The sequence below is a fragment of the Notechis scutatus genome, chromosome 13 (assembly GCF_049901735.1).
Source record: "Notechis scutatus isolate UNSWTSFEM ecotype Mainland chromosome 13, rNotScu1.2, whole genome shotgun sequence".
NCBI lineage: Eukaryota > Metazoa > Chordata > Lepidosauria > Squamata > Elapidae > Notechis > Notechis scutatus.
The window spans coordinates 12566766-12594730 of NC_142021.1; the positions used below are offsets into that span (position 1 = coordinate 12566766).

Below are 27965 nucleotides of genomic sequence, written 5' to 3' on the forward strand. Positions count from 1 at the left end.
CGCTGGAGGAGAGCATGTAATAAAAATGATAGAAAATACGAAAAGTAATAGTAAGATTTGAATGTAAATGGGAAAGATGAGTATGAAATTAAAGTCATGCTTGTATGGAAATGTGATAACCTGGAAAAAAAGATGTTCTTAATATATAGAAAACTGAATAAAATGTTATTTTTAAAAAAATAGCACTGCAGTGAATATCGGCTTTTAAGATTGTTTCAGTAAATATGTGACTGCTTGTTCAAGGTCTTAAAATTATTTGTAACATTTTTTTTGGGGGGGAGAGTTATGTCTTTCTAAATTTTTAAGATCTTGCTGACTTGGTTATCTTGCAGGCATGTCCTGGCAGACATAGAATGGCATTGGGGCCTGATCACACGAGTGTGGACGTCAACTTCACTTTTTTGATCCCTTCTGTTAAATAATCTTGGATTTCCTTTTTTGGGGGGAAACAGGTGAAAAGACTCATTTCCAAAAGTAGCCAATCAGCAAATAACTTTTATGGATTTTGAATGAAGCACTGCAGACGAAGGCAAGGAAGGAGCAGCTGAGCACAGAGATGGAGGAAGGAAAAAGGGCCAGGAGGCTCCTGGGGGAAGAGGGAAACTCCTGTCCACGCTGGAAAGGCATCCAACCTGCGGGACGTGCCTTTAATCCGCAAGAGGTGACACTGTGGGAGGCACTGATAGCTCAGGAGGACTGCAGAAACGTTAGGAAGCAACCTTCAAGCGGAGCTGAGGATGCTCCTTGCGTCGGCAAGAGGGAGGGAAGGAAGGATCACCCAACAAGCCAAGGGGACCCACTGAACAGGGCAGATCACCTCACCAGCTCTTCCTCTTTGGCCTGCTTGCAATTCTCCCGCAGACTTCCTGCTATAAGGACCTTGCGGGCTTCCTGGGAGGAGAACTGGAACAGGGCAGTGGAGTAAGATATGGGGTTGGGGTGGGCAGTGAATGGATAAAAGGCAAGAAACTGGAGATAAAACCATTTTGATGATGGAAAGAAATGCGCAAAGTAGGTGAAACGTGCAGGCATCCTGATCCTGCCAGCAGCTTCATTAAGCCAGAGGGTCAAGCTTAGGAGAAGCGGGAGAAAGAGGACCTGGGTAACTACAGATCGATGCTAGCTTGGCATCAGTGCCAGCAAAACTCTGGCAGAGACGGCTCCCTCCCTCCCTCGGTGGAGCAAAGTGCATGTGGGGAAGAGAATGGGGGTATTCTCTACTCCATTAGCCACCTCCAGAATCCCACACCTCCACTGGGGCGCAGCCAGGTCTCCAAGGCCTTTCGGAAAGCAAAAAGGGTGAGTGCGGATTTCGCCTCAGGGAGCACAGTGTTCCAGAGCAGGGGACTCCAACCGTGGCCACTTTAAGACTTGTGGACTTCAACACCCAGAAATTCTCCAGCCAGCAAAGTTCAGCAAAGCAAAGATCTGGGAGTTGAAGTCCACAAGTCTTAAAGTTCCCGAGGTTGGAAACGCCTGTTCCAGAGGATGGGAGCCATGGCAGAGATGGAGTGTGCCAGTTGAAATTCCTTGACTGACCGTGTCTGCAGCATGCCCTTTGTGTCAGCATGGATGGGGAGAGCTTCTAGCCCGGGTGGTATTCCCTTATTGGGTCATGAAACGTCTCCATGAGAACCGCCAAGCCCAGGGAGCACCAAGGAGCCCCCAGTTCAGCCCTGAGCTACGAAGACCCTTTTCGATTGAGAATAAGAGCCTGTGAAGAGGCTACTCAGGGTTTCTTGGTTGCTGGAGCTCAAATGGGGGCTGGCCGGCCTTGATCCATTGGGCCTTCTGGAAGACCTTCAAAATGGTCTCTTCTCTGGGAATTCAAGGCCAGGATGTGAGCGCAGAAAGGGGCATTTTATTCTGCGTGGTTTAATGGCTTTGGTGAGGAGCTGATTATTTTCCTCTGGTGACTTTTACTGAGGTTTTGGGGGGATTTTGTTTTTTACTGTTTTTATATGTGCATTTGATTTGACGCTATGTTCGCTGCCCAGAGTTAACTAAGATGTTGAAGGGAGACTGGGGAAAAGCCAGAGTCCGGAAGCTCCTTTCCCAATTGACCAGTCTGATTAAAAGGCAGAAACTTTTGGGTGCTGATGGGCTGCAGGGCAGATTCTTGATCAGATCTTACGTTCTGTGCCGTTTTCCTTCTTTCCTAAACCTCTTAAAAATGCCACTCACCACCTGCCAAAGATGAAGCTCTCAGGCCAGCAGAACCCGTGCCGGTCCCTTTGACAGCCTGCTTAGTTGTTTTTAGAAACCACCCAGCTATTCTTGCTGAGGGCAGTGTTGGATGGAAGGCTCCTCCAATCCTCCCCCTTCCTTCGCTGAAATCTCATCCCAGATCCACAGGAATTAGTCATGGCCTGGAAAACGCGAGTTGCTCGCCTTCAAGGCTCTCTTTCCAGGAAGGAGGGCTGGTGAGGACACTCAGGTGGGCACTTATAATGTCTCCGAAATCCCCAGAGGTGAAACAGGGACACAAAGAGGCTAGAAGTTACCAAGAGAACCTCTTCACTCCTCAGAACTCAAGCTTCTTCTTCTCACGGGTTTCCCCTCGCAGACCTCCAGGGGAAGCCTTTGTCCTTCAGGCCTTTCCCTTTGTCCACATTCCACCAGCTGAGAAAATGGTGGTGGGTTCCTGGCCGGGGCAGCCCCCTAAGAGCTCATTGGGTTGGCGAAGAAAGAGACCTTTATCCCCTGCCCAGCCTGACACCCCTGGCAGACAGAACCTTGAGAGCAGAGGGGGGGATTCAGCCGGTTCTGACCGGTTCAAAAGAACCGGTAGCAGAAATTTTGAATAGTTTGGAGAACCGGCGAATCTCGCCTCTGACTGGCCCTGCCCCCATTGAGTCCCAGCTGATCAGCTGGGTCTCCTTTGGTTGCCCTGCACAGGAGAACGGAGCTGGAAAGCAGGTTAGTGGGGTGGGGAGGGGAGGGGATTTTGCAGTAACCTTCCCCTGCCACCCCACCAAGACATGCCCACAGAACCGGTAGTAAAAACTGTTGAATCCCACCACTACTTGAGAGGTGAAAAGAAGGACCCACCCCTCCAGCAAGACCCTGGACGATGGTCAAGGTGTGGAAGGCAGGAAGGAGGGAAGTTCTGGGCCAGGGAAGAACCAAGGAACGGGGAAGTGAACTAAATGCAAATTCCCCCCAGGCTGGATCCTGGGAGGGCAGAGCGGACTTTGTTCCTGGGCCATCAGTGTCACGCTGGGGTGTTTGCCAGCCTCGGTCCTACTGTGCAGCAGCAGCTTGATGAGTCAAAGGGAAGGCATCCCATCCTCTGGGATCCCCAGGTGTTCCCAGGGCCCTTCCCTCCTCAGCCCCTGTGCCAACGGAGCAGCCTCTCCTGGCTTCGGTTGCGGCACAGCCGTTCCTTCCTGGGAAAAATCCTCTGCAGCAAAAACGGGCCACCTCTTCAGGGGCAGCACTGGCAGCCATCTTGGGGGGGGGGGTGTCTGTGCAACTGCCCCCTCCTGCTCTGTTTTGCAGAGGAGACCGGAACCTCATTCGCTTTCCCAGCACCTTTTTAGTGGCTTCTTTCTAATTGGGGGAGCAACGAACTGACCACTGAGAAACCCTGCAGCAGGTTTTGGGTCTGGCTAGTCTAGAGAAAAGAAAGACTGGGGGGTGACGTGATAGCAGCATTCCAGTACTTGAGGGGCTGCCCCAAAGAAGAGGGAGTCAAGCTATTCTCCAAAACAGTGGAGGGCAGGACAAGAAATGGATGGAAGCTAATCAAGGAGAGAAGCAACCTGGAATAGAGGAGAAATTTTCTGACAGTGAGGACAATTAACCAGTGGAACAGCTCGCCACCAGAAGTTGTAAATGTTCCATCTCTGGACAGTCACTTGTCTGAAAAGGTATAGGTTCTGCTTGAGCAGGGGGTGGACTAGAAGACCTCCAAGGTCCCTCCCAGCTTATTCTACTCTACTCTACTCTACTCTACTCTACTCTACTCTACTCTACTCTACTCTACTCTACTCTACTCTACTCTATTCTGTTCTTTGGAGCTGGAGAAATTGCTGAGAGATGCAGCACTGAAATCCAAAGAATCGTTCAAAATCTTTCTGGTCACACTGAAGTTTTGATGAGGTTTGTATTTGCATGTCAAAGTCTACTAGGTTTATATGCTTATAAATTTAATCCAACTAGAAGCTTAAAGTCCACCGATATGAAACTAGCCACATCATTATTTGCTACAGAACCAAAGAATGATAGAAGGCGGAGGTGCAACCGACTTTGGAGATCCTCTAGGCCCAGAGCCCAAAGGTATTTTTTTTAATTTTTTTATTTATGTATCAAATTTGGAGACCCTCCATCTCGCTCAATCCATTCCATTCCTGCAGGGTCCCCTGCTGGATGCCCCTCCCCCAAGGAAGGAGAGCCTGCTCCCTTCTTAAATCCACTTCCACGTCGTAAGGGGAGCCTCCTGCTCCTCCTCCCATCTGCGCTGCCTTCTCTTACAGCCACCCGGAGTGGCTTGACAGTGAGATGGGCAGCCTATACATTTAATTAACGAGGAAGTAAAGATCCCCATCCTGTCGCCTCCCCTTCTGCAGGCTCCACCTTCCCAGGCGGCCAACGGCTTCTCCTCAGCTTTTTCTTCCAAGTCCTACATCGCTCCGTCTGCTCTCCTCTGACCAGGTGCGTTTCTTCACCTTGGTAGCTTTAAGATGGACGGACTTGCCCACGATGGTTGGGGAATTCTGGGAACGGAGGTCCAGCCATTTCAAAGCTCCCAAGGTGGAGACCCTGCTGTGGAGAAACTCCCAAGCCTTCCCCAGTTGGCCAAGGATCCTCCTGAGACTGGGCTGTCTGGACTTGATGGTTTATTTATTGCTGAGCTTATCAAAATACTTATCGCATAGGCGCACCTGAGTGCTAGGAAAAAAGGGCTGTGTTGCTAATTGGTGCTGCCTGTTCCATCCGGCGAGAGGGCAGATTGGACTTCCACCCCATGGCCCGAGGCTGCGGGTTCAGCACCAGCAGATTGGGGGTGGGGCTTTGCAGAGGCCCCTGGGGTGGCTTTTCTCCACCCTGGTGGGGTTCCTCTGTCTCCCCAGCCCCTTGAGGGGAAGGTGCTCCTCCGGCAACGCATCTGCCATCACTCTGCTTCCCACAGAGGATGCATTAAGGGGGAGAACAATGATGCCCTCTCCTTAATTGGCAGCATTAGGAAACGTCTCCTGTCTGGAAGCAGCCGAAAAAAGCAGCACGGAGAGAGTGGGCAGCCTTGCCTTTGCTGTGCCAAGAAACTGGCTCTTCCCAGCATCAGTTTCCCAGGTGGCAGCAGACCGGCACCACGTTCCTGACCAGGGGGATCGGTTTTTCCCAGCACCTCAACAGCCAATGGCCTCCTTTACACAACCCGCGAATCATGTGCGCTTGTACTCCCCAGAGCCCCCTCCAGTTTCTTCCAATTTCTGCCCAAATAGAGGACGGTTCTTGATGAGAGGAAGGTTCAGCAGACCAAAAGTTCCTGAAGAGAGTTGTGGGGAGCCTGCCTGTTCTCGATGGGGCTGCGTTGCCCCAGCCAAAAGGGGTGGGTGGGTCCGGAGGGGTGCCTGGAGCACTTGTGGGAGGCATTGTGTTCAGTGGAGGAGGGTCAGTGTTTCCAAAGGACAATGTCCCTCTCCCTCCCCCACTCCCTCGGAGTTCATGCCCTGAACACTTCTTGCTGAGTTGGCAGTGTTGGTCCTTGGGGCCACCCTCCTTCTCGGCCCAGAAGGATCCCGTCTCCTGAAGCAGGGATGAGCCTCCTGGCCAAGCATTGGCTGCCTCCCATTAGCCAGTATTTCAGATGGAGCTACAGGCAGAAGAGCCTCCTCTCCATGGTGGTTCTTTTGCAACTGCTAAGATCTGCAGAACAGCCCTGGACAGAATCTCACCTGAAGTGGCCCTCAGCCTTGGGCCTTGTCCTTTAGAGCAGAGGTCTCCAACCTTGGCAACTTTAAGACTTGTGGACTTCAACTCCCAGAATTCTCCAGCCAGCTCTGCTGGCTGGAGAATTCTGGGAGTTGAAGTCCACAAGTCTTAAAGTTGCAAGGTTGGAGACCTCTGCTTTAGAGGTCTCTTGCAAGAGCCTTGCATGTGAGAGAGAGAGTGTGTGTGTGTGTGAGAGAGAGAGAGAGAGAGAGGGAGGGAGGGAGGGAGGGAGGGAGAGGGAGAATGAGAATGAGAATGCTCTGGTTTTAAATGTTGGCTTTCAACCAATTAATTACTATGTTAATCTGTCTTGTATGTTAAACTGTTTGTTCTTTCATACTGTTTTCAGTTATCAATAAAGGAAGCAGTTGGCTCCTTACATGAATCAATAAAACTATTTTGTAACTGCAAAAGTGTTGAGTTTTCCTTGTTAGATCTTTCTGAGCCGAGCATGGACAACGTTGAATTATTTATTGCCTGCATTTCTGCCCTGCCTCTCTCCCAGGTATGTAAGCCCAATAGATCTCTCCCCCTCCCGTGTGACACTCACAGCCACCAGGTGAGGTAGGTTCAGCTGACTGTGACTGGCTGAATTAGAATGTGAAACAAGACCTGTCAGGTTGGACTAAATCCAGCATTAAGCTCTGAGGAACCCTTGTTGAAGCAACTTTTCTGACCAACCAGTTTCACTGGGGCACTAGACTGGTGCAGATGAGATTGATGTAGGACAGATTGCAATTGATATGCAATATCAACCTAGCTCACAAAACCTTCTGTTCTGGGGCTACCCCTGGCTCTTCTCCAACAGTACCCTTGTTCATGAATGGTGGCCGTTTTAATGGCTTGGGAGGGGTGGGCAGGGTTGGAATTCCACCCTCAAGATCATTTGGGAAGATCCAGGCCGTTGAGGGTTAAGCTACAGTGCAGGGGGGCGGAAAAAGCCCTGTTGCAAAGATCACATGCTTGCACCAAACACGCTGGCCAGGCCTCGTGCCAACAACACACAGAGGAAGGAAGTAAAATGGTTCAGTGGGGAAATTAAATAATTCACCCTGCCATCATCCTGGAGAAGAGCATCTGTGCCACTGTTGACTCATCTCTTGGGGTGCTCTGCCTCCTGCAGAGTCATTGCAGAAGTGCAGGTTGTTGCTCGTTGAGTTCCTGCCCTCCAAAGGGGAGGCTGACATTTCACAAACGGGTCCTTACCCCTCCAACAAGACAAAGGTTTGGCTACTCTGGAAAAGGAAAGTTCCCAAAGAGCCAGAGGCCACCTTTGGCCTAGACTAGAGTGTCTTCTTTGAGGATCTTTGTGGGTTGTTCTGTAATATTAATGATCTGGAATCTGGCCCTCATGGGAACGTAGACCTGGAACCCAGATCCCTTAGGATCTGCTCCATCTGAGTTTATTTATTTCATTTATTTGATTTGATTTGTCAATTGCTTACAATAGGTATAAGTATAAACATGAGTAAGAATACAGAAAACAGGTACGATTAAATGGGGACAATAGGACAGGGACTGGAGGCATGATGGTGCACTTATGCACGCCCCTTACAGACCTCTTAGGAATGGGTATTCTCTCCCTTCCTTTCTCTCCTTCCTTCCTTCCTTCCTTCCTTCCTTCCTTCCTTCCTTCCTTCCTTCCTTCCTTCCTTCCTTTCCTTCCTTCCTTTCTTTCCATATTTTATTTTTTATTTTATTTTATTGATTTGATTTGTCAATCGCTTACAAGATGATAGGTATAAGTATAAACATGAGTAATAATACAGAAAATAGGTACAATTAAATGGGGACAATAGGACAGGGACGGGAGGCATGCTGGTGTGCTCATGCATGCCCCTTACAGACCTCTTAGGAAGGGGGTGAAATCAATAATGGATCGTTTGAGGTTAAAGGAGTGGGGGGGGGGGTTAGAGGATGTAACAACAGAGTCAGGTAGTGCATTCCAGGCATTGACCACTCTATGGCTGAAGTCATACTTTGTGCAATCGAGTCTGAAGCGGTTTACATTGAGTTTGTATCTGTTGTGTGCTCTTGTAAGTTGGGTTTTGTTTCTTCACTCTCATTATTTGTTTAAATCCAGACTACTTATCACAGCTGATTTAGAAGATGGAGTACCATAGAGTTTTACATAATCAGCCTGACAGAGAGAACAATCAACTAATGGAACAGCTTGCCTTCAGAAGTTGTAGGTGTTTCATCACTAGAAGCTTTCAAGAAGAGACTGTCAGAAATGGTATAGGGCCGTGATGGCGAACCTATGCCACGCGTGCCGGAAGTGGCATGCAGAGCCTTTTCCTCTCTGTGGCTTCGAGAGTCCAGATAGATAGACTGGGGCATGTTCAGAGTTAAGCCACTCTGGCTTTTTTCTTCTTTGCTCCCCTTTCTCCTCCTTCACTAAGCAGCTGCTTTATGGTTTCCTTTTCCTTCTGAGTTCCTGAAGACATTCCTTGTGTTGTCCTCCTGAGCATCCTTCATTAATCTCAGTTTATTTTTAGCTTTCCTGGCACTCCTTCTGCCAAGGCGTTTCTGTTCGTATTTCTGTGGTGACCTTGCCACAGGAGTCCTTTTCACAAAGCTTTTTGTGCGGCCAAGGTGGCTTCCCTTCACATCCTGCACCCCATTATTTTCAGTCTTCAAAATTATCTTTTTAGGATTCTTTGGAGAAGCTCTCCCTCCACTCCCAGAACGCAACTCTTTCCCTACGAGTTCCTGTCTTGGAATTAATTTGAGCGTTTGGCACATGAGGCCTCTCTGGCATTCAGAGCCCAGGAAATTAAATTTTTATTGTGTCTCCTCTGATTTACGTCCCTGCTCTTCTCCTATGTTGACAAAGAATCTTTGCAGATGTTTCATCTTCCCTCCCTCCAAGCCAGCACTGTATCCCTGGCAACTTTCTACCTGACACGTCATCCAGTCCCCATGGCAACCATTGCTTTGGCAATGACATCATGGCATTACTAGGGCAATATGCCATGAAAGTCAAGAGGGGAGGACTCAGAAGCAAGGCAGGATTGGCGGTCTGATGGAGCACATGAAAATGGGGGAGCGGGTCTGAGCATGAGACCCCATCTCACACCGAAGCTTAGGAAGGTAGCCAGACAGGCAGTGTTGGACAGAACGGGGAACCCTCCTGAAGCCCAGCTGAGCAGTCTAACAAGTTGCCTCAGATCCATGATGGTTTCTTTTGTCTGGAATGAACTCCACATGGAAACAGACCCCTCACCCAGCACCAAAATTAAGTACTCCTGAATGTCAGCTTTTCATTAAAACCATGAAAGGTGAGGCATTAGACTGACTGTGTGTGCAACACACCAGAAGGATTTACAGTTCCTTCCGATGGATCTTGGAGACCAAAGCTGTCCTAGAGCAGAGGTCTCCAACCTTGGCAGCTTTAAGCAAAGCTGGCTGAGGAATTCTGGGAGTTGAAGTCCACAAGTCTTAAAGTTGCCAAGGTTGGAGAGCCCTGTCCTAAAGAGCCATTTTCTGGGAGTCTTCTGGCAGCCCATCCTGGCAGCCATTTCAGTTTTCCTCTCCCACAGCCACATCCAGGTTGTGTAGGGAGGGTTAAACATGGGCAGAGGCGAAATAAGCTGGAAGGGGGTTCCAGCATTTGACTGGGATGCCCAAAGGGGCAGGGAGCAGAGAGGGAAGGGGAAAGCTCAGAGAAGGGCCTCAAAGATCTGGAAGTTTCAAATAAGCATAAAATAAGGTTCTCTTTGAAGGTAGCTCTTGGATATCCCCTCCGGAAACTTGTTTTTTTTTCTTTTTTAGAAGAGAATTGGTGATGAGGCCAGACTGGTGGACTTCTGGTGAAATATTTTTTGATCAAGATGAACCTAATCTCAAATCCAAAGAAGAGTTGGAGTCAGAACGGCATGCCTGTCACTGGTTAACACGTTTACAACCGAAGGAAAGATTCAAGCTGCACCAAAAAAAGTTAGAGGGTTGACTCTGTAAAAAATGAATTTGAAATTATATTCTGTGGTAATGATGAACATGTTATTTGCTCAGGTTTATGGTTACTGAATTTGAACTTGGAAAATGAATGTGTGAAAGTTTGTATGATTCAATGGGCAAAGAACTTTGGGTATAATATAATGCTTGAACAATGTGAAAACGTGGACGAAGGTTTTAAGATTTACAGTGAATTATAACAAAAGGTTTTTTGTAATATAAAATGAAATATTGGTATTTAATACAGCCCTACAGGGGCAACTTGTAAGCTGTCCTGAGTCCCAAGCTTGGTTGAGCCTTGCTGGATGATGATGTAATGCAAGGGCTTTGGGCAATTCCTATTTTAACTCTACCTGGAGTAGATCTTTGTTATGTAAAATAGACTGGCCTAGGCCAGAGTAATGGCCCATTAGCAAAGGTGGGGGGGGCTGAGTTTCTGCCTCTTTGGTGAGTTTCTGCTTCTGACTTTCTACTCTTTTTAGGGGAAATATTCTGCCTTTTTAATATTTCCTAGGCTATTTCATTATTCTAGGAGAGGGGTGGGTGCTAACTTCCTACAGGATGCAGAGCAACAACTACTAAGTTGCACCCAGAAGGATCTAAGGAGGGCTTCTTCTTCTTCACCAAAGGATGGAAAGCACACTTATAAAAAGGAGATGTTGTGATTAAAGAAGCAAATAATACAGGCTAGAAAAAGAGATAAAATAGTAGGATTGAAGAAAGAGATCAGAAGGGAATCAGACAACCAATCGGAATACAAGCTCGAATTCTAATACCAACGGAGGGTATAAAACCCAGGTCTCTCAGCATCTCAGCTCTTCTCTCTTCACCCAAGGCATATGATATGTCCACCATTAAACCCTCTTTCCAAGCAGCCTCCATATTTCCAGTGTCTTTCTTCCCCACTTGGAACTGAACCCAGAAGGATATTTCTTCCAACAATCCTTTATTTAAAATATTTGAGTTTCACTCTCACACCTGGCTCTTCTTTAATCTCCTAAAAGCCTCTTGGGTCCATCTCAGTCTGGATTTTGGCCAGTCCAGTCCACTGAGAAGGGACTTTCTCAATGCTTTCCTTGTGCTGGCACTTCTCCATTGGATAATCCAGATTACTGTCCTTGGCATAACAACAACACAAAAACCCCCCAAAACAAAACAGTATCATTGGCTGGGCCCTTATTTGGATAAAATCTTTTTCATCTTCTTGTTCTTTTTCCACCAATAAATTTCCCCTTACAGCAGGCATCCCTCAGGCATCAATCCCAGATCCTCCTTTCTTTCCGTCAGGTGCCTTCCTTATGGATAGGGGATCAATACCATTGTTATGCTGATCATACTAATCCCATAACAGGTGTTCAACTGTAATCCAGTGCCTTATTGGCGTTCCTGGATGTCTTCCCACTGCCTTAGGCTGAACATGGGAGAAGCCCAGGGAGATCCTGCTCCAACCGGATCTAATTTCCCATGTCTCCTTTCACCTCTAGAGTTGCTTACGGCCTTGGGAATTCAGCTGACAATCAGATGACTCTGCACCCATTTGTTGTTCTTATCACACTGTGTGTAATTTGATTTGGTTTAAGGTAGAGCTGTTATCCCACCTACTCTCATTAGTCTTGTAGTTCCTAGGTTACTATCTGTTTTAACATGCTCAGTTGTACTACAAAGTCTTGTTTATATCGATATGCAGCATCTAGATCAGGGGTGGGCAAACTTTTTGGCTCGGGGGCCTCATTGACTTTTAAAATTTGACAGACGGGCCGCTACCTGGTGTCGAAATGCCTGTCCTTACAAGTCAAAATCAAATGAATGCAATCATTCAATCATTCACATCAAACCTTAATTCTGTACCAATCTTCAGCGGGCCGGATTAAAAGACCAACGGGCCGGATGTGGCCCTCGGGCCGTAGTTTGCCCACCCCTGATCTAGATACTTGAAGAATGTACTGGGAAGACTGTACATAAATGTACTACATTTATGGCCTAGTCTTTCACATGTAAAATGCCTTATCTTTTAAATGCCCTGTTAAAATGCAGACTTGCAACCTGAAGTCCAACCAATGTTATTTTATCTTCCCGTGAGCCTCTACTGCGGTAAATCCAATCCAAACCAAATTCACTTAAATCTGTTGCTGCACAGATCAGGCAAACATGATCAGTTGGAAGTGACCTACAAGATCATCAGATTCAATTCCCTGCAGGAATCACTATCCCATCCCTGATAGGAGACTATCCAGTCTCTTGGCAGACCTTACTGTCCAGAAGTTATTTCTAATCTGAATCTAAATCCTTTTTAAGTCTCGTCCCTATTGTCAGCTACACTAAACAGACAGATATCAACTCTACAGAAAGGCCAAAAGTATTTGACTGAGATGGCCCACAGTAATAGAATCTGGTGACTCTGATTGGGTTGCACTTTCTCCTTCAGTTAATTAGGGCGGGGTCTGCATGAGTCACATCCAAAGTTATCTCATTGTTCTGGACTTTAAAATGCTTGGCCCTCTTTTGCCAAGGTAATGGAGTTTTTGCATATCTGTCCAAGTCACCATGTTTGTTCTCTATCAACTCATGTTAGAATGCTGATACTCTTAGCAACGGATAACTTAAGTGGACAAAAGTGATTTATATTGGCTTTTTAAACTGTCACTGCTGAAGTTTATATCAGCAATACCTGGGAGGGGGGGGTCAACAGAGGTTTTCGGATGACTCTCCTAGGCAGGAGGCGGAACAGGTTATACTGGTCTTAATCACATTCTTGCCACACCAACATTGCCTGCTAAGAGTCCTGTCTTTTTTCCAACATGCAGCCAAGTCCTTCCCCAAGCAACCTTCCTGGACGGCTGGCAAACCGGAAGGCAAACTGACAGGCCCAGGATGTTAGAAACAGATTTTATTTGCACGCGTTGCTTCTTAAAGCAGCATTAAGTAGTGCAAACCCATTAAACAAAACCATAGCTGCCCACTGTTAGGACCTGGGATTCTGCTAAAAGCGGCAGCCTTATGGGAAGAACGTCTAACCGGCTCCCTGCAGCCCCGCCTCCACTATGTGACCCACCTGCCCAGTGGGATCCTGTAGGGCAGGAGGGGGCCGGACCTGAGGAAGGTGGCTTGAGGAGGAGTGCTGGGGAAGACCCCAATTCCGGAGGGCTCCCAGCCCCTTGCACCCCTGGCTTAACAGGGAGTTGCAACTGAGAATTCTGGCCAGCCATTCAGGTGAGTTGGGCACTCATCTCTTTCCTCTCCCCACACCACCACTTGAGTTGTCCTACTTTGGGGGGTGGGGGTGGCCCCATAACCATCTCAATAGCCGCAACTGCTCACCAAAACAAACTTTCCCACGCTGAGACTCCCATTAGGACCAACTGACGCAACTGAGCCAAAGCAGCCACCCAGCCCCCTCTCGCGTCAGCGAGACCCCCTTGCAAAGAGCCCGTGTTGGGCCCCAACAGAGGGGCCAGCTGTAGATCTTGCGAAGTCAGATGGGGCTGCCAGGAGATCCTTTCACAGAGCAGAGAAGCCGCCCAGGTGTTGATAGGAAATGGATCACTCGTGGAATCCCAAAGCATCTGGGGAAAGGCCAGAAAGCAGGCACGGATTATTAAAGGGACTTTTCCCACCTGGTGAAGGGCAGGGAGCTTAACTCACTGGATGCAACTAACAAATGCACCCAGAAGAGCAATGAAAGCGGAGGGATATTGCCTGGCCAGTTGGGGCTAGTTGTGCAGCTTCTGGTGGCCTTCAAGGACAGCTTTATAGAGAGAGAGTTTTGCACCTGGGGCTGACCAAGGCAGGAGTGACTCCCTGATCTAAGATTGGTGGCAAATGGCGCACCAGGCAGAGTTGGTGCAGCTGCTCTCCCTTCGTTTCCAGACAGCAACGTATTGTCACAGAAGCAGTTAAGTTAAGCCAACATCTTTATGGAGGCCGTGAGTGGAGATGAACCACTAGTGTTCATCTAAACATGCCACCACGAGGAAAACTAAATTCAGAATTTGGAAACCGGCCATCTTTTGGTGATATTGTCTGCCTGCATGTCTACATATAAATCCAAAGATTACTACACAATAACCATCAGTCTCCTGTAACTTCCTCCCAAAGGAAGCTAAATCCAGCCACGCCTGGAATTTCACATCCTTTGGAAAAGCAGGCAAAAGATTAAGCAGGTGGACTCTCTGCTGGCTCACCTGGACCAGCTTGGTTGCTTGTGAACAGAGGTAGAAGGACATTATCCTGCAAATGGAGAAAGGTTTCTATTTTCTGGGTTGAGAAATATATTTTATTAAAAGAGAGTACACATAATCATTACATTATTAATTTACCCAGACATTTCAAATTGAGCCACATGCTAAAGGAAGACACTTTTCTGTTATGTCTCACCTGTGCAAACGAGGTGAGAAGTCCAAATTTCCAAATGAATATAAACAAGCAAACAAGTCCAGTAATGACAGGGTTAAATTCCTTGAGCCGAGAAAGTTCTTGGCAGTCTCACACAAGCTGTCTGCCAAGTCCGACAATAAAGCAAGAACATAAATCACAAGCTATCGCCACACACAGAATCTTCCGGAGCTTCTCTCACAAATTAACACGTTGTCCCGAACAAGTTCTCAGAGCGAACACACCCACTTTTATTCCCTGTGGGGCGTGTCAGTCCCTCATCTCAGTCTCTGATTCGTCCTTTCTTTCTGCGTTGCAATTCGCACTTTTTCCTGCGCCGTTGCCTCGCATCAAGCCAGCATTCCTCGGCTTGATCTTCAGTCAGAGACTCTGATACGCTCTCCTGATTATCTGACGACACCTGAGGCACAATCAGGGAGGAAGGTCTTGCCGAAGAGGAAAGTCCTGGGGAGGAAGGCAATTCCAAATCCTCTAACAAAGCAGGCTCAAACATCAGAGCCAAATCCTCCTCTTCCTCATTGTCCAAGTCCTCGACCTCTGACAAAGCAGGCTCAAACCTCCGAGCCACAACACTTTTCCATGCATGATAAATGCAGCTTTGTTATCATCTACAGCTCTTCTGGCCTGAAAACTTCACAACAGCCCCTTGTTTTTTATTTTCCAACTGTTGTGGCATCTACCACTGTCCCTGTAGGCTCAATCCATCCGTTACTGCCAAGAGCAAAGGCTGGCTTCTCCCAGCAGCTCCAGTTAGGATGATGGAGCTACGCCTGGACTTCCCAGTCAGTACCAGTTGGAGGGAGGGCAGGTGCCTCCAAGGATTTAAGACCAAGTCTAGTGTTTCTCCTCTTGGAGGATCAAAAAAAAGTAGAATATGAAAGAAAGCACGTTTTCTCAGACAAACCCAGACGATGAAAGAATCCATTTCACACCTGTGATCAGATTACCCAGGAAGGGCAATATTTTAAAGGCTGCCCCTCCAAATTAATAATTTTTTTTATACTTTCATCTTGTCCATCCTTTATATTACCATGATATTAAAACTCTTCATGGTCCTTAGGGGACCCAGAAAGAGAATGAGTTGACCAATCGGTTGCTATGGTCTTTCTAAGGGAAGGTAGGCGTAATCCTAGCTCTGCGTTTAAGGCAGGGGTGTCCAACCTTGGCAACTTTAAGACTTGTGGACTTCAACTCCCAGAATTCCTCAGCCAGCAAAGCTGGCTGAGGAATTCTGGGAGTTGAAGTCCACAAGTCTTAAAGTTGCCAAGGTTGGACACCCCTGGTTTAAGGCTTCTCTGGCTTCTCCTTGCAGCCAGAGGCCTGGGGAACAAGTCCAACAGGCAGGAAAGGCTCACAGAAAACCTTCTCCCAGGAGGTAGTTGTTGTGGTGGTCCTCCTCCTCCTCCTCCTCCTCCTCCTCCTCCTCCTCCTCCTTCCAACAGCAGCACCATCACCAAAGCATCTGCTGACAGGTTGCCTTTCTCACCTTTCCATGGTTGGCACGTTCTCCAAGTGGCTCCCCTCCCTCAAAGCACCTGAGGGTTCAGTTTTCTTCAGACGGACTGTGCAGTGTTCCCTCCCTAATCCAAACCTGTTTGATTTTCAGTCAAGGGGATTCAAAATACTTTATTTTTTTTCAACTCACGGCTTAAAATAGGACCGTTTTAGAAAGCCATTAAGATTGATGTCCTTATTATAAAGGCGTCTTCATAAAAGGAACGATAATAATCCAGCCAAACCCGAGGAGAACTCCCTGTAACTGGGCCTTACCTGGGCCCCAGCCAGGCCTTAGTTGCTCTGGGCCAGGTTCTATGCTAACTGGGCCATTGGGAGAAGAACTGGGAAAAGGAAGGGAAAAGACGTAAGGCAGGGTCCCCAACCACCGGTCCGCGGACGGTACCGGGCCGGACTTATGGAACAAGCCTTACCGGGCCGCTGGTTGCTGGGCCGCCGCCATCTGGTTTTGGTAAAAAAGCAATTTTTCACTTCCGTGACGCCACCGGAAGTGAAAAAGATGGCGGCGCCCGGGTAAGATCTGATGCTAACTGGGCCATTGGGAGAAGAACTGGGAAAAGGAAGGGAAAAGACGTAAGGCACATCTGGATTGCTACAAAGAAGAGAAAGGGAAGCAGGAGTCTCCAACCTTGGCCACTTTAAGACTAAGGCTTTGCTGGCTGAGGAATTCTGGGAGTTGAAGTCCACAAGTCTTCAAGTTGGAGAACCCTGCTCTAAAGAGCAGAAAGTAATGGGAGACGTTTATTACCCCAAACTGCGCCTGGGATGCTCCTGTCGGAATCTGAATCCTAGGAGAAAGACAAACAGCTGACACAGGGAGTGGGAGTGTGGCTCCGTTGGCTGTGGAGGAAACTGGGGAAGGGCAAAGTCCGGCTGGGCAGAGCAGGGAAGAGGTAGAACAAGGGAGAGGGAATTCAGAGGAAGACCCAGGCCCACCCCCTCTTCATCCTAAGGCACACAGGGAGGAATGGAGAAGAGAGCAACATAGGTTGGGTGGCTTGGGGGGGTGGGGGAAGGAAAGGGCCCTGATTCCCTTCATTAGGCACACCTGGGAAGGAAAGTTTAAAAGAGATGCATGTTGAGTGTTGTCTTTGCTTATCTGAGTTCCTGGCATCCTCCCAACCATGGTGGGGAGGGGTGGGGAGAGCCCAGCCCAGGCCATCCCTATCCTTCCCCCAGTAAAGGCGGGGAATTGGGAGGGGGAGTCCGGTTTTCACCACCCCCAGGGCAGCTGTGCCACCTGTGGGCTTGAACCCCACAGAACTCCCGAGCCAGCATAGCTCGCCCACCCAGCTCGTCCCCTGTGGCCCGGGCAAGGAAGCCGGATTGCCCCCTCCCCATTTCACCAGCCGGGCCCTCAAAGCTTCCCCAGTGAAAGTGTCCCATCCACGCCAGCTGCTCGCAAGTGGGGAATCGGTGCCTCCTCAGGCGCTTCACCCGCCACGAAGCGCCTCTTGGGGGCTCCCGCTGCCCATCGCCCCGTCGGAGGCGCCCACAGCGGCGCTGCAGACAGGCCTGCTCGGCTCCAGGCTGGCAGGGAGGCGGCGGAGTTCGGGGCTGCGGCCAAGCGCCTTCCTGCAAGGAGAGAGTCCCGGGAGCCACCCCGGTCCCAGCGCTTCATCCTTCGGTTGAAGCGCCCGCCAGGCTTGAGGAAGCGCCGCTCCGGACTCGGGCCGCAGCAGGGATGGCCGGCAGCGGGGAAAAGGGCCCCCCGGGGCTCCGTTGCCTGCCGGTCCCGGCCGAGACGCACAGCTCCTGCCCGCCTCCCCGGCGCCGCTGCCGGGCTCGAAGCTCTGGCCCGCTCCGTGCTTGGGCGGCCAAACGTTACTGGTTGCAATGGGGGGGGGTTGCTCTTCCTCCCGCCGACCGAGCCTCCCTCTCGGCTGGGGCGGGCAAGGGACGGGGGCCGCCCGCCTCCCTCCAAAGGCGACCCCGAGCAGGGAGCGGGAGCGGGGAGCTCCGGGACCCCTTTTTATCTCCCCGAGCTTTGCCGTCTTGCTTCCCGAGGAGGGCTCTGGCGCGGGCCCAGGCCCGGCTTCCCTTCTCTGGCTCAGGTGACGAGTTTGCCCTTCCCGACGCGGCTCCCACGGAAGAAGAAGAAAAGCCCTTTTAGTGTACACACACACACACACACCCCTACCTCTCTCTCTCTGGTGGCTGGAAGCACCAGCAAGTACCCCAAAGGCACCACTGAAGCCAGGGGGGTTTGGGGGGAAGGCAGGCTGCACTCCCACCGCCCCTTCACTTGGACCGATGCCCAGAGAGATTGGCATCCCACAAACTTACTAAATAAGGAGGAGGCCTCCTCGCCCAAATTCCCCAACTCTATGCAGGCTCCCGGCTCCTTTGCCTCCACCTCTGGCCCCCACAGCCTTGCTCTCTGCCTCCTCCCTGTAGTGCCTCCGATGCTGATGCTGCCCTTCCGGTTCGTTCACCGGCTTCTGCCCATCGCCTGGCAAGGTGGACACCAGGTGCTCCTTCGCGTGAATCCTCATCCCTCTCGGGAAATGGGCTGTCTGGAACCAGCAGGAACGTGGAGGCAGCTAGCAAGGCCCTTCCTTCCCCTGGGAAGCCACACGTGGGCCCCGGTTTATTTATTATGCATTTCTTTTATTGATAGTCCGCCTTCCTTAAACTTTTAGAAATAGCTCTCGCTGGAGAATATTCCTCTTATTTTCTCCACAACAACCCTGTGAGGAAGGCTGGGCTGAGAGTCACTGGCCGGAGGTCACCCAGCCGGCTTTGATGCCTGAAGCTGGACTATGATTAGCCCAAAGTCCCCTAGCTCAGTGATCCCCAACCTTTTTATGCCGCGGCCCGGTATCCCCAATCTTTTTATGCCGCGGCCCGGTACCGGCATCAGCTGGGCGCCGCCATCTTGTTTTGATGAAAAAGTGCTTCCGGTGAGCTTTCTACCCAGAAAAGCTCACGGAAGCACTTTTCATCAAAACAAGATGGCGGCGCTCTAGCAACCAGCGCCCGGTAGGACTTGTTCCACGGACGGTACCGGTCCGCGGACCGGTGGTTGGGGACCCCTGCCTAGCTGGTTTCCTTGCCTGAGGCAGGACTTGAACTCACAGCTCCTGGTGACTAGCCTGGTGCTTTAACCACCAGACCAAACATGCCAGGGATGCTTCCTTCTGCTCCCCTCTCTGCCTCCTTCACCTGGCAAGGGATGATCCCATCTTCCTTCCTTGATCCTTCCCAGTCAAAGGCTCCGCCTTGCTCTGCATTTATGGCTTGTTCCCACCCAGCATCTTTAAAATCTCCCTTTCCACCAGGATCTTTTCAGACGTGGCCATTTTTGCTCTTTTCCTAATTACCCACCGTTGAAAGAGGCCGCAGGCTTATCAAAATACAAGGAATGGGAGGGAAAGGATGTCCTTTCCTATTGATTAAATTGTAAATTCTGTATTTATACGGTATATATTTACATATTTATATATACATAGCATCTGCCACCCAGGAGCAGGCCAGAAGCCTCTCAGCACAAACTTCTGTCCGCTATTTCTCGGTTCCTCAAATCTTCTTTCCTCTCAGCCTGACCCTTGCAGGCCCTGGCGGCTCGCTCAGATGCCAAGCCTGCCACGGGGGCTTTGGCTGCTCCCGGCTGAATTGGGCTTTGCCCGGCCTGCAGAAGCCGGTTCTCAGGGCGCGCTGGCGTGCATCTTCTCCAGGCAGCCCGTCCAGAAGGAGGCGAGCCGACCGTCCTTGTTGCAGCAGAAGTCCGTGAAGTCTTTCAGCAGCCGGTCGGCAAACTTCTCGTCGCCCGTGGCACTGGACCGCCAGGTCTTGGTCAGCATGGTGTTGTAGGCCCAGTTGTAGCCAATGCGCTCCTCGCAGAAGACGTTCTGGTTGGCGGAGCTGGTGGAGTTGCGTCGGCGGCGCTGCTGCCCGGAGAACTTCCGCTTGGAGTACGGCAGCTGGAGGAAGACCGTGCCTGAGTGGGGAGAGGAAGGCTTTCAGGGGACGGGAGCTTCCTGCGTGGGACGCGTCTGCTGGGCTGACCTCAACCGGAGGGGGGGGGCGGCGGGGCTTCTTCTAGGACAGGGGTGGGGAACCTCAGGCTGTTTATGTGGACTTCCGACTCCCAGAATCCCTGACCCGGCATGAAGTCGTAAAAGGGCCAAGGTTCCCCACCCCTGTCCTAGGAGGTGGGCTGCTACTGTGAAACTGGACTTGACAAGCGTTCTCTGGTTTTACACACAGCTGCGTTGCTGGGACCCAAGAGCTCTTCCGGAGCAAAGCGGAGTTCTGAAATGATGCTGTGGGTCCCATCCCCGAGGGAGATACCCCTGGTGGGACCCGGAAGGAGGAGGGCCTTCACCGTGGTGGCTGTTAGGAATGAGAGTCACCTAACAGTTGGGTTGGAAATATATAAACCAGGATAGTAATTTAATACTGTATCTTTAAGAGAATGCTCTAAGTGTGATTGGCTGAGGTTCCTCCAACGGCCATAAGATGGAGCCAGAAACCTGGTTTCTTTCTTCTTGCGTTTCCTGTTTTGCCCTATTTGCCTGATCGCTGTTCTGCTTGGATTGCTGTGAGTTTTTGCAACTGTTAGCAAACTCCGTTTACTGAACTCCCTTTATGATACTTGACTTCATTTTTGGATTATCCCTGGACTGATACTAACTGCTTTGACCGTGTATGATTTGGATTGTTTGTTGGACTTTGTTTACCCGTTTACTGGAAGTAAAACCTACATTTTACTATTCAGCGCATCTGTATGCTGGTTGTGTGTTATTCAACATCACTCTCACTACGTTTCCCTGAGTGCACTCATTCTAACGGGGAGTACCTCAACAGTGGCCCCCTCTCTCTGGAACATCATCCCCCCGGAGATTAGAACGGTCCCCCCTCTTAACGTTCTTCTGGAAATCCCTGGAGACCTGGTTCTGCCAGCGGGCCTGGGGAACCCAGAGAGATGCTGTCATTGGGGTGGGGAGTGATTTTAGTATATTAATTTATTATATGACTTTTCTTTTATTAGTTGTTTTTATATGAGGTTTTTATATTCTGTAAGCAGTCTTGACAATATAAATTCCATAAACAAACAAACAAGCAAACTGGCAGGGTGGGAAGGGGCAAGAAGCATCGCAGCAGCTGGCCGGCCTTCGGTCTAGCAGTGGCCATCAACCCGCCAGAGGCCATCAGGGCACCGAAAGCAGAAGGAAGCCATGGCAAGCAGCTCTCTTCCTCCTGTGCCCAGCGGCAGAAGCAGCAGCAGGGCAGAGGTACGTGGGCACCCAGGAGGGAGGCTCCTCTTGCTTCCTTGCTGTCTGGTGGGGTCCTGGAACTGCCAGAGACCAGGGCTGCAGCCCCCACCCCCTTTGGATGGGTCGCCCACTTGCCCAGAAGCCGGTGCAGGGCCTGCCAGCTCCACTCCCGAAGGGAAACCGAGCTCACCTGTAACGTGGATATACTGGGGCTTGTTCTCTGCAGGGAAGTTGAAGGCAGAGGCTGAGTATTTATCCTGTACGAATCCAAACCTGGTGGGAAGAAAGCACAGCTCTTGTTGAGCACGCACGGAGAGGCACGTCATGTCCCACAGGAGCCTGGCCTGCCAGGAGCTTCATGGCCCCCCTGAAATGTGCCCATCCAACACCGTGGCCCTTCTTTGGATTAGGAGCAGAGGGAGGAAAAGTAAAGCAAGAGCTCAGCCTCGCAGAGGAGGCACTGCACGCTTCCTAGCTTCCTTCCGGCACCCACTGCACCCCCCACCTCCTTGCCAGCAGCACCCACCCCGCTCACCTGTGTGCGATGGCCTCCTGCAGAAGGTGCATCCGGTCCCAATAGGTTTCTGGCTCAAAGCCTGCAAAGAGAAGCAGGAGGAGACCTTGGCAGCTGGGAAATGCTCCTGTGTCGCCTGGGTTTGGTCCCAAGACAGCCCTGACCTTCTCTCCCCAAATCTCCAGGGGATTCGGCCTCTCCCATCCCAGTGTAGTTTGGAGGGTCAAGCAACGCTTAGTAGACAAGGCCCTTCCCTGCCCGGACTCTGCTCTGGAACCGCCGGCTCTGGACTAGCGGAGGAGTGGCTGGGCCTCGTGGCTCTCTTCCCTCTCCTTCTCTGGACCCCACTCTCCTGCCTCTCTTTGCCAGACCTCCTCCTCCTCCTAAGAGGACCCATCCAAGTCTTTTTGGGGGTTCAGGTAGAGAAAGAGCGCACCTTCCCAATTACGAAGGCGGGAACTGCTGATTGGCCAGGGGTCTGATGGGGCATTCCTCCTTGGGGACGGTTAGTGGACTAGGACGAAGATCCCACCTGTGTTCCTGTTGTATTCTTGTTTTAACTTAATTGAACCTTTCATGTTTTTACCTCTGCTTTTATGATATTGTAATGGTAACTTGGTAGCGAGATAGGCAGCATATCAATTGAATAACAAACAGAGTGGCCACCGGGATAAGAGAATAAGAGGCCCTTGTGTCGGGTCCCTGTGGGAAGGCTGCCACTTCTGGAAGGCATCAGGCATAGTTTACATGCTTTCGCTTTTGCTGTAACTGCTCGGGAGCTGGAGGGGTGGGCGGGAGGTTCACACTATCTCCATCAACTCCTCTCGACCGGTTCCCACACAGAGTGTTCAAGGCCGCATTGCCCCGAGGATGGTATCTTTCCACCATGCGTCCTCGGCCAAAACACCTTTGCGGCGGATGATTGGCTAGAGAGAGGGCGCTGGGGTGGAAGGGGACAGTTAGCTCTACGCTTGGGGCCTGGATTTCAGACTCCGCCTGACTTTCCTGCAACCCCCTCCCCCCTCTCTCCCAGTCAAAGTCTCTTTTTGGAGTGTGCCTGGTTTCAAGAATTTTGCTTCCTTGGGAGAGGCGCTGGGGCAGATCCTCACCCCTGGCATGACCTACAAGCAAAGCAACCCATCGCCCCCTCCCTCCCTCCTCACCATCAAAGAGGTGCTCACTGCCCTCTTTCAGCAGACAGCTGGTGCTGAGCGGGATGAAAAGCTGGGCTCGAAGGGGGTCTCCGTACAAGTAACTGGGCGGCGCAAATGGCCCCTCCAGGACGGGGACCAGCAGGAACCCACAGGAAGTGGCTTTGCGATGCCAACCTTGGACCTGTGGAAACAGCAGAGGGGGACGGGAGCCTTTAGTGGGGCCGGGTTCAACCGAGGGCCAGGCACGGCCTTGGAGACCAGCAGGCCTGGTCTGACGCCCCAGGGGTGCCCGTCTGCCGGAGCTCACCATCTCAAAGAGAACAGCCGCCGTCACCGCCATCCAGTGCAACTTGACCTCGAAGGCAGCATTGAGGGAGAAGTTGCCATGGTAGTAACAGCTGCACCACTCCAGCCGGTCCGTGCGGTTGTTTATGTCCACATCCAGGGTCACCGTCCGCTGTTCTGGCACTGTGGCAGCTGCCCGGGGAGGAGCCCAAGGGAAGGAATAGGGGAAGGAAGGAAGAACAAATTGGAGATTATGAGCCATTTGGCAACTTTCTGGCTCCCCTGGGTTACTGCAAGCAGCCGAGGGAGCAGGAGCAACCCTTACGCCAGGAGTTTCATGCTGGCTGCTCCAGAGACTCTGCGGTCCTGTTTCTTTGGGTGCCCCCTGAGGCACCTCAACCCGGGTAGAATAAGGAAATGAGCATTCCATTGTGGCATTGATTACCTGTCTTGACTAAAAGAGTATCTGAATTATTTTTACAAGTAGTCCATACTTACCGATTTAGCTCTCAGATGATTTTGGAACAGCAAAGCCCGTCATGGTCGAAAGCAGGAAATCTCCAACTTTGGCAACTTTAAGACGTATGGAGTTCAACTCCCAGAACTCAGAATTCTGGGAGTTGAAGTCCACAAGTCTTTGAAATTGCCAAGGCTGGCGATCCCTGGCTTAAAGGGCCTAATAGGGGAGCCAATGCAACATTTCCAGATCACCCTCCTCCTCCTCCTCCTCCCCCCTCTTCCTGGCCAGCTCCCACCTAGCTTGGAGGAACAGGAACCCCGCATCTGGGACCGCTTGAAACCCCCAGCCACCCTCTACACCCCAGTTACCCAGTAACGCTGCCGCCTGGCTCCGCCCTCCAAAGCTGCGGCTGAAGGAGCTGTGCCTGCTGGCGTAGGAGGCCGGGCGGCTGGGCAGCCACGGCAGGAGGAAGGCCGGGATGTCAGAATGAAGGAGCTCCTCTGCCACAAAAGCCACCTCAAACCACTTCCGCTGGAAGGCGGAGAACTCGTCTTTGGCTGCTGTGTGCCACAGGGCCGGCTGCTGAATGCCCCCTGCGAAAGAAGAGGGGAAGAGAAGCTCCGTGCGGGCGGCCGACGCTACCCGGGGCCCGGGGAAGGTTCCCCTGCCCGGCCCACAGGAGATGGGGAGGACCCCTCTCCCTGCTCAGGAGTCGGTCTCGGCGACCGTCCCCAGCAGAGGGAATCGGGGGAAGTCACGTGGGCGGACACGTGGCCGCTTCTTGCCCCTTGGGCAGAGGCAGTGGTGGGACTCAGCCGGTGTAACAACCGATTTGGGGAGCGGGCGAAGCATTTGAACACCGCCTAAAGCTCTCACTTCTACCACAGCCCTGCTGAGCAGAGCAGCTGATCTGCTGTGCCACGCGACTCAGGCGAGCGGCAAAACATGGAAATATAGGACAGACTGCGGTGGCGGGGGATGGTGGTGGTCAGGGCCAGAGCTACCGGTTTGCCCGAACTGGGGCCAACCAGGAGCAGCCCACCCCTGGGCAGGGGCGGTGTGTGTGTCTCTCGAGGTGAGAGCCGTCTGTCCCCCTCCCCAATCCAGGAGCTCCTGGGGCTCCTTCAGAGCAGAGGAGGGCGAGGGCAGGAGGAGGGGCCGTGATCAATGCAACGCGTGGCTTTTCATCTCCGAAACGCAGTTGGATACAAGGAAAGAGTTTTCATTCCTTTCCCTCAGCCCGACACAAAAGAGGCCCGTGGAAAAGGAATGAAAAACTCGCCTTCCAAGGAGCTAGCCAGCCAAGGGTGGAGGCTGCCAAGGGGACACAGGGTGGCCCCCAAACCGCCCGGAACCTGACCTCGCTCTTGCTCCTTGTCGTCCACAATCTTGTAGAAATAAAACCCATAAATGAAGGTGCGAAGGGCCTCTCCGGAAGCGTGGGTTATCAGCTGCTCCTCCAGCATTTTCTAGAGCGTGTCGGAGGGAGAGAAGGTGAAAGGAAGATCCGCTTCAGCCGGTAGCCATGCAGGCAAAGGAGGGGGGGGGGAATCCTGGTCCACAGCCAGGAGTTCTGCTGCCTTCAGAAACAGCTCATCTCAGTTTAGACCAGGGGTGTCCAACCTTGGCAACTTGAAGACTTGTGGACTTCAACTCCCAGAATTCCTCAGCCAGCTTTGCTGGCTGAGGAATTCTGGGAGTTGAAGTCCACAAGTCTTCAAGTTGCCAAGGTTGGACACCCCTGGTTTAGACTACAGGGAGAAGCACCTGGAATCCCCAAGGGAGGAAACAGAGCCTGTTGCAAGGCCAAGGAACAGGCTGAGGTTTATCTAACAGTCCCCAGATCCGGGCGGGAAGCCATCCTCCCTCCCTGCCTCCCTCCCCACTGGGCATCGAGGCTCCTTAAGCGATGCCCAGCCTTCCTCAGGGCAGAAGGGAGGAATTCCACCCAGGCGGTGAAGAGCTCCTCACCTGCATGATGTCGACGGCCATGGCCTGCGTCTGCACCCCTTCCACCATGTTCACCAGCCAGTGCACGACTTCTGCGCTGATGAAGCAGGACGGGGAGAGGCCCTTCTGTTCAGACAGCAGCTGGATCCCTGTGCTGAGAGCCAAGCAAGGCCCAGGTGAGGGGCATCTCCTCACCTGTCCCCAACCTCTGCCCATTGCCCCCTCCCCCCACCAGCCCCTGCGCTGGCCTTGAGATCCTGCCAGGAGAGAAATGACTGGAGTCCCCTTGCCACCCCCTCTTCCAGACAAGGGGTGCCAAGAGGCAAGGGGAGCTGAAGAAACCTACGTGGGATGCTTCAGTGCTTCAAGGATTTCCAACAAAGTAGATGAAGATGTCAGGGAACTGGCGGAGGGTGGCTGGGAGCTGCAGAAGTGAAAGAAAACACGCCCTCAGCTGGGAATAGCAATAGCACTTAGACTAATATACTGCTTTGTAGTGTTTTCACAGCTCCCTCTAAGCGGTTTACAGAATCAGCCTCTTGCCCCCAACAATCTGGGTCCTCATTTTACCCCCCCTCGGAAGGACGGAAGGCTGAATCGACCTTGAGCCTGGTGGGATTCAATCTGCAGGCAGCTGGCAGTCAGCAGAAGTAGCCCTGCAGTTCTGCACTCCAACCACTGCGCCACTGAGGCTCAAGGGAAAGTGGCTGCAGGACGGTCACAAAGGCAGGGCATGTCGGCTTAAGGACCGATCTCCTACTCCAGTTCACATGACTCTTCCTTGATTACGTTATTACTTCATCTTCAGAGAAAGCCCCACCTGGCCCTTCTTACCTGTTTTCCACAGGACCAGAGGTGGCCGAGATCTGGTCCCCTCCGTGGAGAGAGCTGGCTTGAACACTGCTACGGTCTACAGGCTGGGCGGTGCTGATAGCAGTGCTGCCTTCCAGGGTTCCTGGGACAGACTGATCGACAGAGACCTGGGGGAAGGGAAGCAGTGGCCGCTATGGAGGTCATCGGCCTGAAAACACCTGAAAAATCCCTGCAGGTGCGCAGAGGAACTTTGAGCTGGCCCTGTGTAAGACTTGGCAGTTTCAGGAGCATCGCAATGCTTCAATAATGAAAACATCCATCCTGGTGCTGAAAATGACAATTGGTGGGATGCTCAGAACTCGTTAAGACAGGTAACATAATAATCTGGGTGGCCTGGAATTTCCTTCCCACGCTCAGATCAGGAGCACAAAGAGCCCTGCCGTTTGTTCGGGCTTCCATCTCTCCCATGAATAACCTGGTGTTTCCAGAGGAGCTGACTGGGGACCAAGGACTGGACGGTCAGAGAGAGCGAGAGACTGTCTTGAAGGACGTAGACTGCAGCGGGCAGGAGGGACCCGTCCAACTCACTGCAAGCCTACCAGGGCGTGAAGCCCTACTCCACGCTGCCACATAGCCTGAGGAAGTGGGAGGGGGGTGATTTCAACTGAGTAGTTCTAAGTAGACAAAATAAAATTCTTTTCTTAGTTCAAGGTTCTTAAGTGTGGTGCAGCAGAGAAAAAGGGATGGGATGGATAGTGATTGGTCCATGCAATGTGATGATGGGGAAAAAAAGGGGATGGATTGTAGTTTGGGACATTGTGGGAAGTCCGGGAAACTTTTAGTTTCAAGATTCCACAGGTGTGCCAGGTGCTATTCTAATAAAGGTGCTTTTGAGGTTATGCTTGTCTCGGAGTTACTGATGGGAATGGAGGTTTGCTGGAACGCTGACCCAGGGAGGCCCAGGGAGAGCAACTTCTTCAAGCTGCAGACAGTCACGTAGGAGATGGATGGACTTGGGTCAAAGGCCAATTCAACAGAAAGTGTTCTTGCATAAACTCCTCTGGCACGAAAAAGTGCAGGACGGTTCTCTCCACCACAGGTTCAAGAGCATCTACCTGCTCGCCTTCCATGATTTCCTGGGACAGGACCTCGCAGTGTGTTCTCTGCTATGCCACTGAGCCTCGTGTGGCAAATGTGCTTCCGGGTCATTCCTGTGATCACCCGGAATGTAACACAAATGTAACAAAATCCGAAACGTAAATAAATGTCCTTTAATGCCTCCAACTTGGCCCCACTGTTCAAATAATTCTCAGTTGGAGATAAAACTTACTCAAAAATAGTCTTCAAAAGAAAGCAATACAGTCCAAACTTAGTGAGCAGATAGAGGTGAAATAAAAACCCAAAACATAACTACAATGAAGGAAATTCCACAACGGACCAGGATAAGTAATTACCAACTTCAAGGAGATAACAAGGCACAGTCTGTTGGAAGGACGCCAACTAAGATAACTTCAGCCCAAAATAAAACACACTTTGCTTCTAGCAACCTGTGTTGTAACCGTCTCTCTTATATACTATTCTCCCCAGCTGCAACCAATGAGGGGGATCATGGCCGCTTCCTCTCTCGTAAGCCAAGTTGTTTCCTTCTCCATTCCTCCCTGCGTGCCCCAGGATGAAGAGGGGATGGGCCTCTGACTGCCCAGCCGATCTCTGCCCTTCCCCAGCCTCCTCCACACCTCCACTCCCTGTCGGCTGTTCCTCCTCTCCCT

At 51.3% G+C, this 27965-nt stretch overlaps 1 protein-coding gene and 1 long non-coding RNA gene across 14 annotated transcripts in view; one reads left to right on the plus strand and one right to left on the minus strand.

Moving 5' to 3' along the window:
- Positions 1–8955: 8955 nt before the first annotated feature.
- Positions 8956–9935, plus strand: LOC148129623 (uncharacterized). The gene is made up of 2 exons (XR_015745253.1): positions 8956–9218; positions 9712–9935. It is a non-coding gene; the product is annotated as an uncharacterized LOC148129623 (long non-coding RNA).
- An 8455-nt stretch (positions 9936–18390) lies between these two features.
- The window catches only part of DEPDC5 (DEP domain containing 5, GATOR1 subcomplex subunit), a 63174-nt gene continuing 53599 nt past the window's right edge, over positions 18391–27965 (minus strand). For 7 of the 13 annotated variants that reach the window (XM_087943044.1, XM_087943042.1, XM_087943038.1 and 4 more), the window contains exons 34-43: positions 26218–26363; positions 25730–25807; positions 25405–25537; positions 24794–24902; positions 23802–24026; positions 22996–23165; positions 22698–22869; positions 21556–21616; positions 21211–21293; positions 19197–19741 (exon numbers count right to left, since the gene is read on the minus strand). In XM_087943044.1, the coding sequence (XP_087799170.1) occupies positions 19449–19741; positions 21211–21293; positions 21556–21616; positions 22698–22869; positions 22996–23165; positions 23802–24026; positions 24794–24902; positions 25405–25537; positions 25730–25807; positions 26218–26363 (1470 nt within the window). In that variant the 3' untranslated portion in view covers positions 19197–19448. Of the gene's footprint in view, positions 19742–21210; positions 21294–21555; positions 21617–22697; positions 22870–22995; positions 23166–23801; positions 24027–24793; positions 24903–25404; positions 25538–25729; positions 25808–26217; positions 26364–27965 lie in introns of all 13 variants that reach the window. The other 6 variants (XM_087943050.1, XM_087943047.1, XM_087943049.1 and 3 more) reach the window with 1 other exon arrangement.